The sequence below is a fragment of the Dipodomys ordii genome, unplaced genomic scaffold (assembly GCF_000151885.1).
Source record: "Dipodomys ordii isolate 6190 unplaced genomic scaffold, Dord_2.0 Scaffold26, whole genome shotgun sequence".
In the NCBI taxonomy this organism is placed as follows: domain Eukaryota; kingdom Metazoa; phylum Chordata; class Mammalia; order Rodentia; family Heteromyidae; genus Dipodomys; species Dipodomys ordii.
In genome coordinates, this window is record NW_012267242.1 from 5,979,714 (window position 1) to 5,996,942 (window position 17,229).

The following is a 17,229-nucleotide window of genomic DNA, read 5'->3' on the forward strand; positions in this document are numbered from 1 at the left end:
AAATTTTCTTCTATAAATCAAAATTAAATATCATTTGAAATAATTTTAAACCATTTATAATTTTTCAGAAAAGTAAGCAGAAATATAGCTAGAAATCTTTTTAAATTTGCTTAGATGAATGTGGAAGAATCAGCTGAAGGGGAAAAGGGCTAAAAATTCTACAGAGACAGTTATAGAAATCCTGTATAGGATTGTCAGAAATTAACATGAGCTTATTTCTACCACCTACCTATTAGACCCCATTCAGGCTTTGCCGTTTTTCCTAATATTTTTGTTGTTGTTGTTGTTGTTGTTGGGCTTGAACTCTGGGCCTGGGTGCTGTCCCTGTGTGCTTCAGCTCAAAGTGAGCGCTCTACCGCTTGAGCCACAGCGCCACTTTCGGTTTTCTACTGGTTTATTGGAGATAAGAGTCTAACAGACTTTTCTGTCTGGTCTGGCTTTGAACCGTGATCATCATATCTCAGCCTCCTGAGTAGCTAGGATTACAGGTGTGAGCCACCAGTGCCTGACTTCCCTCATAGTTTTTTGTTTTTGTTTTTTTTGTCAGTCGTGAGGCTTGAACTCGGCCTGGGCACTGTCCCTCAGCTCTTCAGCTCAAAGATAGCGCTCTACCACTTGAGCCACAGCACTACTTCTGGCTTTTTTTTTCTTTTTGCTTATGTGGTGCTGAGGAATCGAACCCAGGGCCTCAGGCATTCAAGGCAAGCGCTCTACCACTGAGCCAACTTCCCAGCACCCCATCATGGTTTTTGAATGAACAACCTAAACAGAACCTAAAGAGAAACTAAGGTGTAACCCAATAGTATTTGTAGCAAAGGAGTCTGCTTTTTCTTTTTCTTTTGTGTGTGTGTGCTGGTATCAAGGCTTGAACTCAGAACCTCAGTACTTTTCCTTAGCTGTGGTTCAAGGCTTGTGCTCTACACTTGAACCACGGATGTGGTTAATTGGAGATAAGAATCCCACATACTTTTTTTGTGGGTGGTTGGCTTTGAACCACAATCCTCAGATCTCAACTTCCTGAGTATCTACACTTAAAAGTATGAGCTACTGGAACCCAGCTCTTTTCTCTTGTAGTTATCCTGAGTTTGAAAACCTTTTCCATCTTTTATTTTTATGACCTTGACACTTTTGAAGATTCTCAGTCCTTTGAAGATTCTAGATGAGTAAATCCTCAATTTGGATTTTTCTGTTTTCTTCAGGATTAGAAGTTACTTACCCATTATTGTCAGGAATATCATATACTTGTGTAATACTGGGATCTCATGGGTTTCCTACTAGATACTATATGATGCTATCCCATTAGTGATGGCATCCATTTGGATTGCTTAACGTGTGTCCACTAGACTCTACAATGGAATATTCTTCGGTTTCCCTTGTAATTAATAGTGTCTTATCCTTACTTATTCATGCTTCAGATGTCCCAGATTTGACCAGGGGAGGGACTCCGGGCTTTCTTCTGTAACACTTCTTGGCTTGCTGACACAAGAAAATAGTCCAGGTTCATCTACACTTTTTCTGCTCTGGTTCTGATCCATCATTTCTCAGCAGAGATTTTTCTTCTCCTTTTGGTAAAACTAAATTCCTATTGGGTGTTGCGGCTCTTGGAGCCTGACAGCGAACTCTGTGTGTATGTGTGTTCATACACATTTTACATCTGTATTATGTCAGTCATATATCTATTAAAATCCATGAGTTCTCATTGACAACTCTTAATTTAGCACCATAGGATTCATTTTAATTTTTCTTCTTCCTCTTTTTCTGTTTTTAATTTTTTGAAAGATAATCTTTATGTGTGGCCCTAGCTAGTCCTCAAGTTTTGAACTCAAACAAACAGCCCCTCAGCCAGGCACATGCCTGTAATCCCCATGAGACTCTAATCTCCAATTAACCACCACAAAACCAGAACTGGCACTGTGCCTCAAGTGGTAGAGCACTAGCCTTGAGCTGAAGAGCTCAGGCAGGGCCCAGGCTCAGAATTCTAGCCCCACGACTGCTCCCCTCCCAAAAAAAAAAAAAATCCTCCCCTTTCTCAGTTCCCGGAGTAGTTGGGGACACCAGATTTGAAATACTATACCTGACTTCTCTCCTATTCTCAAAGTACAAGCACAAAACAAGCAAACAACAGCAAAACCTGGCCCCTACTATTTTTATTTTGTGTACTTATTTGATCTATTTCTGATTATCTGTGTTGGCTACTTCATATGTAGACCTTTCTTCACCTTCTCTGACCTCTTCAAGCCATACCTTCTCTTCATGGAATATTGCCCATATTAAGCTCAGATTGTGGAGCCTACCCCATGTGGAACTCTCATCCTGCACCCTCTATGCAACAAACCACCTACTTTATTTGCCTGCTGTCAATGGCTTTAGGACTTAATTTGTTCAGGAAATGAACTGAGAGGGAAGATGATAACATAAATATTTTAAAATAAGGAACTATGATAATTTCTACTTGATCTCATGCATATTTGCCATCTTTATTGACTGAGTTGAGAAGAACAACAAAGACAGGTAGTGAAAGACAAAAAGTACACCATAGATCTAAAGTCCTATTCCTTAAATTGAGTGCTTCTTTTTGGCACATGGGTGATAATCAAAGGGTAATATAGATTAAATGTATTATCTCCCTTTATTGGGCTTGAAATACTGAAAATTTAATAGATTATATCCAAAGCAATCATTTTGTACATCAACATTTCTGATAACACGGCTATGAATACTGGAATTGTCCAGTTTCTTAAAGTAGTTACACACATCCAGTAATGGTATTACATTTTTTATCTAGTATTTATACATAGCTAATATACATAGGTTAAAGCAGAACAGTTTTTTATATAAAAAGCATTTTTGCATATTACTGGAATGAAATTAAGCCACAAATTCTCTTTATATTTTCTATTTATTGTCAGTTAATTTTGACCACTAATGACACCAAGAATGTAGTGTTATCCGGGGTTATAGTACTTTCTTCTAGTTGATGATAAAATGACTGGAAACTTAGGATTTTTTTCTTGATTTTTATTACATTCCTGGTAATACTTTTGGTCTTTCATCATTATTAATTCATTTAGTATTCATTGTGATAATACTGATCGTAATAAATTTATTTCAAATTCATGTGGATGTCATATTTTATTCACTGCTATAGGATTTTCATTGTAATTTGGAACTAATTATTATACCATTAAAATAAAGTGTTACCCACATTCTTCATGTTAAACATAAAATGTCTAACAGTTCATGACATATGCGTAAGTATTCAGCATCTCAGTGATATCTCAAGTATCTTAAAATTTTCACTTTTAAGCAGTTAAAAAAGAAGATTGTATGTAGAAATCAGAGCACATAAGTTAAAGCTTAGCTGTAAGTTAGCTGCTAATTAAGTTTTAGTTTTCCTTTACATTGTGATATATAGTTCTTATTGATATGTGCTTATATTTATATACATTAATGTAACACTTCAAAAAGAGATTAATTTTCCACTTAACTGGTGTCAACAGGAGAGACTAATAAACAAACTCAAAACAAAATGAGTTTGATTGCTTATCTTCTGCATTTCTAATGACAGTTATAAGTAGATGGTAACTTCATAATATATTAATAGTCAATATTCTAACTAATAGATTATTTCCAAAGGAGTATTAGATGGAGCTACTCATATTTCCTTCTACATTGTCAAGGCAGCATGTTGATTGTTATGGGGAAGGAAAAGCAATATTTTCAGTAATTTCAATAGATCATATTAAAATGATGGAAATCTAGTAGACACATTGCATGGTAATGGTAATTAAACATTTAATTATCATAAGAACTAGCATCTCATTTTCATGAATTTTACTTAAATTAACCCTGTTAAATATCCTTGTCTTTGAAGCCTGTTTTCTTTGAGTTGCCTGCTGGACATTGTGTTGCTGTATCTTTGCCATGTTTAATATCAATGACATTTTTAATTTGTTTCTCCTTGTGATTGATTAGAATAAGACTTTGAAAGAAAACTGATCCTGAAACCCTGCAACTAGACTAAATCAGAGTCTTCTCTTTGATATCTTTCCGTTAAATTCTGGGAATTGTAGTATATGTGTATCTAACAACTGGACTCCATTTCACTTTTTCTGCATTTTATACCTTTCACTCTAAATTTTTATGAGCCAGAAATCACTAAACTTTCAAGATGTGTAGTTCCAGTGTCAGTCAGAATTTTGGTATTTAGAGTTGTACATTTTTTAGTATTATGTCAAAAATATTTAATACTACAGTCTTATTCCTTATTTTCTTTGCTTACTTGACGTGTTCTTTTCTCCTCCCTCTCTCCCTCTTTTTCCTTTCATAACATTTGCTCAACTGCCTGAGAATAAATATATTAATAATATGTGAGCACAGCACTCAAGAATAAAAATGTTAAAGTTAGCAAGAAGAATTTGAGTACTATAGAAGTTGTAGTTGGGAAAATAATTTCACAGAGATGGAGCAACTTAGTTGTGCTCTGCTGGTCTACTCAGGAAACTAATGGACCAAAATGACTCTAGCAAAGGAAGAAGTACTGAAAGAGGACAGGGACAATTTGGAGGGAGACCTTTGACATTGCCAGGGCTTTGGACTTTACTCAGAGGCTTGGAATGTCCTATGGGCTACCAGTAAAAGGTTTCAAGCCAGAAGAAAATGCCTGATTAGATTTATGTTTGCAAAAGATCATTCATGCAGTAGATTGGAGAGTAGAGTGGAAAAATCATTTGGGAAATAAGACGTTTGTAATTACTTTAAAAATATGAAGGCAGAACTAATACAGATAGCTAATTGCTTCACAATCTCTGATGTAAGCTACTAAGATTTTAAAAAAAGGAAAAAAAGAAGCTGCTATTGTAAGAAAATGGATATGTATGTGTGAAAGAAAAAAGGATTTTTTCACATATATTCAATTTTAAACACCTGAGGCTATTATAACCAAATGTTTTAGGTACACGTGTTGAGCTAGTTGCCTGTTCTTTGAGAACCTATTAAGATGTTTCTTTTGGTCCCCTTTCTTCTATGTTTTTCATAAGACCAATCTCTTGAGTTTCTAAATTTTTCATATATTTGCTTTTTGTGTATTATTTCACTTTTACTGTATTTTTATCTACCATTGCTATTGTTTTTAGCTTGAATAGTTTGGACTCTTATACATGAGAGATAGAATATACCAATATATGTCTGTTTTAAATAGCATGCTATATTTTATTTATTTATTTATTTATTTTGTCGGTCGTGGGGCCTGAGCTCTGGGCCTGGGCGCTGTCCCTCAACTCTTTAGCTCAAGGCTAGTGCTCTACCACTTGAGCCACAGTGCAACTTCTGTTTTGTTTTGTTTTTATGTGGTGCTGAGGAATCGAACCCAGGGCCTCATGTATGCAAAGCAAGCACTCTACCACTGAGCCACCTTCCTAGCTGCATGCTATATTTTAATATAGAATGATTTAATGTTCAATATAGAACAGAGTTTATAATAAATGTTTTGTGTAAGATATTAGCAAACTGTGATTTGTTTTTCTACACAACCCACGGAGATATTAATACTGCATGATAACACAATATAAATATTATCCTTTTAAAAATGTATTTCTGTATGTATCTTTGAAATAAGGTATTACTGTGTTATGTAGGCTGACCTTAAGCTCTTGGGTTCATGTGCCCAGACTGAGCTCAGCAATCCTCCTGTATCAGCCTCCTGAATGCTGGCACCACAGGCATTGGTTACTGCTAGCTTAACATTATTTTTCTTGGAGGTTCTTTATGATATATGAAATCTAGGCTTTTTATGATATACCAGCAAATATGCCTATAATATTCTGTTTTGAAATTTTAAAGAAGAAACTATAATTTAGATGAAAAAAATTTCTCAAACTTATTTCACTATCAGTAGTCTAGTTAGGGGTTGAACCAGGGTGTCTGTGCTTGCTTCTGTTAAAGGACCACATTCCTTAAGGGTTACATCCAGAAAAGTCTCCTTTCCTTAAACTTGAAATTTTTTTCATTGTCTTCTAAAATATGATATTAGTTTATTTCTTTTTTCCATTTTTAGTTCCACAAATACTTAATTTTTATTCCATTTTTAATTATAAAAATATGACATGACTATTATAATGAATTCAAAATTTAATAAAGTCAATTTCTCTTTCTAGATTTCATTCTCCTAAGATAACCACTTCCAATAATTTTCTCTGTACAGAATCAGACTTTTCTTATGAAAGCATTCACATGTACATAATTTTAATGCTTTTATAATGTAAGAAGACAAAATGTTACACTGTATCTTCCTCTTTTTCTCACATTATAATGTTTTGTCTGTCCATGTTCAGACATATTGATTTATTTAAGTTGTCTTATGAGGATAAAGTTTTATTCAAAGGCTCTCAATTTATTTAAGGAAGAGTAATGCTACCACAAAGTTGCAATATTATATTTGAAAGTGATTATTTGTATTATTTTATTTCTGCCTTTGCCATTTTTTGTTTTACTTTACTTTTATTTTACCTTCCTACCTTTCATTTTTCATTCCTCTCTTCTTATTTGTTTTATTATTTATTTTTTATTGTTTTATTTCTTATTGCTTAATACTTACTTGTTTTAGCTCTTAAGCTTATTTATTTTTGAGCAGTCTCTCCCTCTGTTCTCTTCTGGACACCAGTGATCACACACCTGTAATTATCACTACTGAGATTTGAGGATTGCCAGCCTAGGCAGGAAAGTCCTTGAGACATTTACCTTCAATTAACCACCAAAAAGGCAAAGGTAGAGCTGTATCTTAAATTATAGAGTGCCAGCCTTGCCAGCCTTAAGCAAAAAAACTAAGGGACAGCACCCAGGCACTAAACAATGTACCCAGCTTCTAGATCCAGACTACCTAGAATTCAATCTTAGCTCTGACATTTATTCCAGATGTCAACTTTGGAACAAACTGGATTTGGTTACATACTGCAGACACTCAGAAGGCTGAAAAGGGGATGGATGTTGATTTCAGTGAAAGCCTGAGCTACATAGCCAACACCTTGTAAAATAGTATAGGACCCTGTCTGTTTTTCTTAGTCACAGACAACTTTTATTGCTTTGCAACAGGGGTGTTTTTTTGTTTGTTTGTTTGTTTTTGTAGGTCATGGGGCTTGAACTCTGGGCTTGGGCGTTGTTCCTGAGCTCTTCAGCTCAAGGCTAGTGCTCTACTACTTGAGCCACAGCACCACTTCCAGTTTTTTAGTGGTTAATTGGAGGTAAGAGTCTTCACGGACTTTCTTGCTCAGGCTGGCTTTGAACTGTGATTCTCAGATCTCAGACTCCTGAGTAGCTACGATTACAAGCATGAGCCACTGGCGCCCGGCCATTAGGAGTGTTTTTATTTTGAATACCTACTGAGTATTTATCTGAAACATATATGCTTAAATTAACATTATGAAAACCAAAAACGACCTTTCCAGAAAAACAATACTGAATTTTTCAAAGGAAACAAATATCTAGCCATTTTGTCTACTTTATTCATTAGTAAATTTCTAACTGTTCCAACTAGTATTCTAAAAGAAAATTTTATATGAAAGCAGTAAATTATAGTTAGTCTACACAATAGTACTTATAACAAATAGGAAGAGAAGATAAGGCTCACATAAAAATAGGGTAGAGGTCTGTTTTGACTAATCACTTCCTTGTTATCATTCAGTAAAATCGGAGAATCAAGTTTGTTTAGGTCTTTATAAATCCCATGGTCTGTGCTGCCTTCCATAACTGAAATGGACATTCTGAACATTCTAGACAGAAAAGCATTTCTGAGATAGATTCTGTGATAGATTCATTTTGTTAGAGGCAATTCATTTTACTGATTACCAATTTAAATATGCAAACACTGTATCTTGCATGATATATACAAAGGGGCATTTAAACAGTACAAACAATTATGTTTTTAAAATAACGACAAAATAACACATTGCATTTTCATTTCCTACTAAAAATTACTGGCAAATTAATTAGTTGCAAAATAGGTGATTATAAAAATTAAAAAGTAAAGCTGTTGAAAGCTCATGGCTTCTCAGAGAAAGGTTAAGTTTTAAAATACAGCTCATGATTGCTGGAATGTTTTAATTTGGTGTTTTAATTTTATTTAAAGTGACATTTCAATTATAATTATCATTTTAGAAGATATTAAAAATTAAGGTTAACAGGTTGAATTCTTATAGAGTTACGTTATATACTAACGACATATTTGCCATTTTTTTTTTAGTATTGTAAATGATTTTAGAAAATGGGAGAACGATGCAGCAGTTAAAATCCAGAGCTGGTTTCGAGGATGTCAAGTTCGAGCATATATCAGGTATATGGATTTTGTCATACCAATTTCAGCTGTAACATAGAATTCATTCCTTAGAAAATGTCATTTATTCAAGGTGTGCTTATTTCTGATTATTTTATTCATAGAGAAGTTATCACATTGTGTGATATCCTTTAAAAGAAATATGTAGCACTTTTAAGCTTTTTAAAAACTAAAACCTAAATTATATCGACCCTATATGTACTTTAAACAGTTCTCAGTATCTTGAGTGTACTTGATAAGATCATTTTCCCCAAATGTCATAGGAAGTGACAATGACTGGGGCTATATTTCTAACAATGAGTTCATAGTGGAGTAAGAAAGGTGGGGTGTGAAAGAAGCTATTCTAGTCTCCAACAGTTGATAGACCAAAGCAAATGGTGCCCAATTGATATCATTTTACTTATGCAAAGAGGTGGTTCATATTAATTCTTCTGGATTTTCTTTATTACCCCAATATTTCCTGTTTTTCTTTATTTTGGAAAAGAAATATTGTCCTTGATAACATAGAGAAAGGTATATGCTTAAACCATTAAAATTCAGCAGGCTGGGAATCACACTTTATAATTTCTCTTCATAACTCAGTAGAAGCCAAATGTGCAAATTTCAAGCATGAAGATTAGGCTTCTCGTTTGGACCCTAAACCAAGAAAGTGATAGAAAAAAATACTTTTTAATTCAGCAGACCAGCATACTATTGACAAACTGAAGAATATAAGAAAACAGTGAAGAGGGAAACTATTTTGATTATTTTTAAGTATTGAAGAATTTTTTAAGTATTTATCATGATTTAAATCCATAAACCTTGTAGTTTAATAAATAATGAAAAGTATTTGGAATGAGCTAGCATTGAATTACAACCCCAAAGAAACAATGAGTTCTTATCTGTGATTTTTCATTGTTCTAGAAATTAATTGTTCTGTCTCAGAATAACTCATAATGTCTTAAAAGTACATGAAACTTGGCTTTGAATTTGGTCTCTTCAATGACAAGAAAGAGTATATTTAAGCAAATAATTAAGAGACATTGTGTGTCAATGAAATTATGCTAACAAACATTTCTTATCCCAGGTATTTACACAGAATAGCAACGATTATTCAAAAGTGGTGGAGAGGTTACTTAGGCAGAAAACAATTTCAAGTTCTTGTCGAGGTAAATATAAAATTTATATACATTTGCTAGCATTGGGGTTATTTAACATATGGTAATTTATTTAAGTTGCATTTACATAGAATTTAGAGAAGTTCAAAATGATAAATATTTACTTAAGAACTGTTATGGTTTGGATATAAATTGTTACACAAAAGCTCACACATTGACATCTCAGAAAGAGGCGATACTTTGGGAGTTTCTGGAAGTCTTAGGAAGTGGACCCTAGCTGGAGCATGCTGTTGAAGGCTGAATTTTACTTCAGTCTTCTCTGTTTCCTGGCTATCAACTATGTTCCTCCACTTTCCCCAACCCCCCACCATGGGCCTAGAAATAATGCATTAAATTGACCATGTATTTTGTAACCTATGGGATTGTGAGCCACAATAAGTTGACTTTATTTGGTATTTGGTCTCAGAGATGACTAACACAAGGACAAAGTTGGAGTAGATTATTGGCAAGGAGTCTCTTCTGAGAAGCCTTTCCTGATTTACTGTGGATAGCTAACTTTTCTGTACCCAAACTATCTGGTAGATTTATTTGGTTTTACATGTAACATGCATTTGTACGCACTTGCAATATATACTAGATGGTGAAGGTTTTGTGAATAGGTACTATGTTCATTTTTGCATCACCAACATTTTGGAGTAAAAAAAAGTCAATAATATAAGGATGCTAAAATTGATAGAAGCAACAATAAACCTTCCTTTCTACTCTCTCAAGGACTTCCTACTAAATTTTGTATTATAGAAATAGATAAAATTTAAGTTAGTCATAATGCAAGGTTTTGGAGACAGCTTAGTTGCTAAAGTGCTATCAAATGAACAAAAGCATCAGGTACCGAGTTTGAGTCCAAGTCTTAGAACTAAAAAATAAAATTTCAAAGTGGATTTTTATAGAAAATTACACATATTTATGAATATACCACTGATGTATTTGAAATCAATATTACTAGAAAGCAACAAAAGATCATATGGCATCTACCACCTATACTAGTCTTTTTATTAACCTATTTAACAAGCATTTTGTATAAATTATTCAATTTGTATTTCATGAGGCTCATTAAAAGTTAACTATTACAGGATGCTTGTAGCAAGTTAGAAAACTCTCATACACTTGTTATGAATACCTTATGCTATATTTCATATACACAGATATCTAAAATTGCTAAACTTTCTATACACAATGTGTACATTGTCTGATAACTGCGAACATCTTATACTTAATTCCTGAAAGGACAAGAACAATGGTTCTTAGGGTGGTATTTTAGTACATTGATGACTGGCACATGGTCGAAATTCAGTTAACCCATCAATGACTCACAGAACAAGCACAAATTCTACAATATACTTACTGTGTCACTGATACTCCTTTATCAGGTAGAAAATAAATATTGAACCTAATTAGTAGTGTTGCATCTCCTTTTGTTAGCTTTACTGACCCGATTTTGGTGAAAAGCATCATGTAAAACACAGCATTTTGAACTCACAAATCAAACATCTCTATTTCTGTATTTGCTTAACATTTTAGGAAGGAAAAATGGAGAAATATAGTTACCAGTACATAGTTACTTTAGGAATTTTATCTATCCTGGCTTGTGATTTTCTACCGTTATTTTCTCAAGTTGAATGCCCTGGCATTTTAGTAATACAATCTGGTATACATTTAACAACTCTTATAATTTATTTGAGGTTGAATGAGACAAATAATTTCTTTAGCCACAGAAGCTACTCGATATCCCAGCTGAACTTAATTACACTTTTTTTAGTAAAGAATTTTATTTCATATTTGAGCCCATTTTGTTCTTTAAAATGGAAATATATGATCAAATATCAGTGCTTCTGTCTTTTGTCAATTGTCTATTGATACCATATTTTCCCATTTTTCTTTCTAGTATGGTTTTTAAATTCACTGTAATTCTGCCAGCCTTTTAGGATATTGAAAAGGTTAGGCTTATAGAATAGTTATAGAAATAGTACAAACGACTGTCATATAGTTATCACTCAGTTACATGAAGACTTTTTCTATTGTTTTGTCTCTTCTTTTATCTCTCTATACATTGTTTTTCATAATTTGGCACAAGGTTGCAGAACCAGTGTAAATATAATACATTTATAATATATATAAATATAATACATAACTAATCCTAAAAATCAAGAACTTGGCTATGCTAGGTGCTCTCACATGTGTAATACTAGACTGAGATCTGAGAATTGTGGTTGGAAACCAGCCTAGGCAGGAAGATCTGTGAGACTCCTATCTCCCATTAATCACCACAAAGCTTGAATTAGAGCTGTGGCTTAAGTGTAGTGTGCTAGCCTCGGAGAGCTCAGGGGAAAAACCCAGGCCGTGTGTGTGTGTGTGTGTGTGTGTGTGTGTGTGTGTGTGTGTGTGTGCGTGTGCGTGTGTGTGTGTGTGTGTGTGTGTGTAGGGCCTCCCACTTGCTCAGCTTGCTTGGTAGTCTAGTGATCTACAGATGAAACAACTCCAGCCCAGATTCTTTGATTGTTATTTTGGAGAATGGAGTCCAGTAAACTTTTCTGTGCTGGTTGACCTTGAACCTCCGATCCTTCAGATCTCCACCACCTTCGAGTAGCTAGGATTACAAAGCCATGAGCATCTGGTCCAGGCTATTTTATAATCTTCATATTTTCATTCACTTTCCTAATACTATTTCTGCCAAAAATGTTTTCCATGATCCAAAAGAACTTCACATTTCACAGTCTCTAGTTACTTTTAATCAACAATAGTTAATTTTTCAGTCTGCCCTTGCTTTTCATGCTCCTATTTTTAGAATAATCGATTAATTAATTAATTAGTGAATCAAGTAACTCTTACAGTTATGATTCTGAGGATCAAACCAAACATCTGTGCAAGCTAGGAAAGCATTCTACCAAAGTTACATCCCAGCCTCCTGTCCCCATTATTTTTATAATTTTGAGATTAAGTGATTACATAAATTTCACAAATTTCACAGTATTTTGGGATAGTGATCTTAATTAAAGTCACAAACACATCTTAACTTTCATGAGGCTCACTATCATTATCATGGTCTATAAAACTACAAAATTTGACATTATAGCTATTTCTTCCAAATCAGGTGATATGTCAATGTCTTTCCTGTTGCTTAGTGTAGGCTGTTCCCTCTTTCTCTCTCATTCCTCCCTCCCATCACTGCCCTTGAATTGCTTAGTTCATTTTCATCAATGTGCAGTGCAGCTGATTGGCCCCTCTGTTGTGCTTCCCTCTGATTCTGTGCCCTCCTTCTAGCTTCCCTCAGATGTGCACATGTATATACCATATATAAGGTCAAGAACATGGAGTCATCTAGAAATGATACAAGTAAAGGTCCTTTGTTTCTTGAATTCTGTTTACTTTGTCATATCTCCTTTCATTTTGAATTTAACATCCTTATATCAAGGCGATGTGCCGTCTGTCTCTCTGATTTTGGCTTACCTAACTCAACATGATTTGTTCTAGTTCCATCCATTTCCCTGTGAATTCCATTGTTTTGTCCTTTCTAGTGGCTGTGTAATAATCCATTGTATATGGGTACCCGAATTTTTGGATCCATTCATCTGCAGTGGGGCATCTGGGTTTGTTTCCATATCTTGGCCATTGTGAAGAGTGCAGCAATGAACATGGGAGGTGCATGTGTCCTTGTATCCTGGTGCTTGTTGGGTCCCCATTGTTTCTGATGAGCAATCTTCCACTTATTTTCCAGGTGGCTTCTCAGCTTTACTTTCTTGTTCTTTACTTTCTTGTACTTGATTGTTGATGTTAACTTTGATGGGTTAATGTGATGTTTCTCAGCTTTCTTACCATAAATTTTTGTTTTCCTGCCTTGAAGGAAGAATTTAAAGATTGTGAATATGTCTTATTCATTATACTTTTGCATACTAAACATAGCATTCATTGATGATACTTGTCATAGTCAATTGTTATTATATTTATCAGTTACTTTCTAATTCCACAGTTTCTTACATTTCCTCATCAGCATTCTACTATAGAATCTTTATTGTACTCTTATTTATTCATTTATTTAAACTGAACTCATGGATTCCTATTTTCTTCAATGGGTTTTAATCAGTTATTTTCACTAATTGGTTTCATGCTCACACTCCTAGATCTTGCCAATAGGAGCTTTTCAAGACAATCAAATTACTTAAACAGAATTATCGAGGAGGCAATATATTTTATATGGAGTAAGTGGTGATTATTGATGTTTGTCAATAACATAGACAGAAAATTGGGTATATTCAACCCATTCATCATGTGATTATGAGATTTAATTGAAATATACATATATGTATATACATACATATTTCAATGACTATTCTAATAATACTGCAACTGTTGAAATTATATTTTTAAATTGTATGTAAGCAATAACTTATCTATGAAATTTTGTTTTGTGACTTGGCATCTCAAATGTATGAAGTCAAAAGGATTCATTCAGGATGATCATCAAATAACCCTCCTAATTAAGATCTAAATATCTTTTTTTTGTGGGTCATGGGGCTTGATCTATGGGCCTGGGCTCTGTCCTTGAGCTCTTCAGCCCAAGGCTAGTGCTCTACCACTTGAGCCACAGCACCACTTCTGGCTTTCTGGTGGCTAAATGGAGATAAGGATCTCATGGATTTTTCCTGCCTGAGCTGGCTTTGAACCTCATCCTCCTGAGTAGCTAGGATTACATGTGTAAGCCACCAGGGCCTGGCTGAAATATCATTTAATCATTTGAAAGAAGTCAAACTATGGTGGTTTAAGGTTTAAATTCCTTTCAAAGAGATCTGTTTTATTTATATCAGTACTTGCAATAGGTATGAAACATAATCATATGGATCTTAATAAATTTTCTTCGAGTAAGACTAAAAGAGCTCTTATTTACTAGTTGCCTAGTGTGAGTGAACTTTTGCACTAAGCTTTTTGCATACCTAAATTAAGTAGCCTTCAGCCAAGCCTATGACATCATTGCTATTTTATGATGAAGACTTGGGCTCTCGTTACTTCCACAAGGACACAGTCTTAATGATAAGTTTAAACCCAGTTTAAACTCAGCTTGATCTGATTCCAAAATTTTTATCTGTTGAGCACTTATTGAGTATTCTATCTTAAGTATTATTGGAGATTTTCCTTCTTTGAGATATACAAATGCTTGTGGTACCAATATATTAAGAGATTCTTGATTGCATAAAGCTTTAATTTTAAATATGTATACTATTTAAGACTATGGGTTTTAATTTTTTCCCCAGTTTGTTCTTTGGTGACCTTCTTACTTCTGGGCCACACAAAGGAAATGAGAATTTATTTATTTTATTTTTAATTAATTTATTTTAATTAATTTATTTTGTTTTTAATCAGAGTTAGTATAAAGTGATTAGAATCCAATAATAGCAGTCCCCTAACTTATTTCTAGCAACACTATAGCTAGTAGCAAAAATGCTGTATTACCTTATTTCAAAACGTTCTTTCCCAGTTGCATAGAATCTTTGCTCCTCTGCTCATTTCTATATCCACACCATTTCTTTTTCTCACCATCAACCCCCCACCCCACTGTCCAACAGAATCTGTCAAAACTCAATGTTTAGGAAAGCAAATCTAAGGAAGTACATAGGTTAAAGAGGTGGCAGCTAGCTAAGGTTAGGCTAGAAAATCTCATAATGGGAATGAAGTTGGGCAGGATCCCTAGGGCCAAGCCACAAGAAACCAGCTCCCAGGGAAACCTACATCTACGTAAATTTCCTGGCATTTCTTTAATCTTTTCTACAACTTTAACACTGCTGTGTGTTATCCAGAGAGACAGACAGAATTTCTTTCTCCTCAGTTTTAGCCAAAACTAGATCAATTCATTTTTCTAATTCTGTATGTATTATGTTGTTTGCTCTTAATGGGACTGTTTTATCACAGAACACTAGATCTTATGGCCAGGACTCCAGTAACAAAAGGACCTCCCATTGTTTTCAGTTGGTGAGTGGGATATGAGTTGAGGAAAAGCACCATTAATTATCTTGTCACACTCATTAGCTTACACAATCATTGAGTAATTATTAAATTCACCAAATTTTATTCTGTGTCTTTTTAGCCCAACACCTATGTATAATAATGATGTTATATTGTATATGGTTTCTTTATAGAATGAAGGTTATAGAATAATATTGTATGTGATTTCATTATAGAATGAGGGGTATAGAATACTGACTATAAACATTTAATGCCAGACTCCTCTTTTAATGATCACCTTATTTAAAAACCAGTATACAAAACCAGTATATAAAACCAGTATACAACGAAGGCATTTTGGAAGCTAATAAAATAGAAATACCTAGAGTCTGTGATCTATGTTGTCACTTAAGCTACCAGAGCATGATTTGAGAACCACTGGTTTCATTTACTTATCTTTTGAAGTATCTCTGGAAAGATCACAAAAAAATACTAATGATATTAATCTGCCTCCAGGGAAGAGAACCAAGTCAGTAGCTGAGGAATAGGTTGGGGAAGGAAAGTCTTCATTATAAACTCTTCTGTATCTTTTGAATTTTAAACAATGTGAATACATTATCTGTTAAATACATAATTTAAAAAGTCAATCTAACAGAATCATCCCCTTAGCAAACACATGCACATATACACATACACATATACATGCATGCATGTGCATGCACGCACACCCAGATACCCACACCCATACAACATATACCCCCCCACACACATCCAAAGAAGGTGAGATAATAAATGTGTACCTGGCGAATTAATGTACTCTGTAAAGGTCAAGGAGATAACAGTAAAAGTGAAGTTTGAAATTGGGAATAGATATGGCACATTGAGAAAGAAGCACTATAAGAATGTCAATCTACATGACAAAACTATTGGAGACTAGGGAAAGATTGTTGACAAGTTCAGCATTACATAGGTGAAGCAATATCCAGTGTTATTAAAGAGATGTTTTGGTTAAAAGCGTGTTTGTATTCATCTGTTTGTAATAATACTTTGTCTTCTAAATATGCAAATGTATTTCTTCACTTTACACTGGAAGAGATGTGGCTCATAGGTACTAAAACATGTAACTTAAATTTCTGAGATCTTGGTCTTTTAAAATCTACATAGAAATACATGTTTAATATAAAGTATCTTCTGGATGTCCTTTAAGTCTGCTTCCATGTAGCAGAGTAGATTATAGTTTTGTTAAAAAATTATTCACCCTTCTACCCCTCCTCATAAAAGGATTATTAATTCCCTGCCTATTGGTTTTAGCTTGGCCAAGTATTGTGAGCTAATGAAATATATGTCACACGAAAATTGAACATTTAGGTGTTCTACCTCTTCCTCAGTTTCTGGCTCTTCTCACCTCTGGACTGGAGAAAAGCAATAGGGAACCTTAGCTTCTATGTCATGACAGTAAGAAGGGAACTTTTGTTTTCTAATCTTCAAAGTTAGTTACATTTTTCAAATTAATTAACTAATTTACTATGAACTCTGGACATGGGCACTATCTCTGGGCTTTTATGCTCAAAGCTAGTGCACTATCACTTGAGCCATAGCTCTATTTCTGAGTTCTTGTTAGTTAATTGGAGATAAGTTCCATGGACTTTCCTATTTGGGTTGGCTTTGGACCATGATTCTCAGATCTCAGATTCCTGAGTATTTAGGATTACAGCATGAGACATTGGCACCCAATTGATAGTTGGATCGTTTTTTTTTTTATCTCAGCAAAGCTAATTCATAGTTACCATGCTGACAAAAGAAAAGGTATTAATA

At 34.2% G+C, this 17,229-nt stretch overlaps 1 protein-coding gene across 1 annotated transcript in view; it reads left to right on the top strand.

Moving 5' to 3' along the window:
* The window catches only part of Spata17 (spermatogenesis associated 17), a 146,197-nt gene that overhangs the window by 2,520 nt on the left and 126,448 nt on the right, over positions 1-17,229 (top strand). The window contains exons 2-3 of the mRNA XM_013015163.1: positions 8,237-8,326; positions 9,393-9,474. Coding sequence (XP_012870617.1) covers positions 8,237-8,326; positions 9,393-9,474 — 172 coding nt within the window. The remainder of the gene's footprint in view (positions 1-8,236; positions 8,327-9,392; positions 9,475-17,229) is intronic.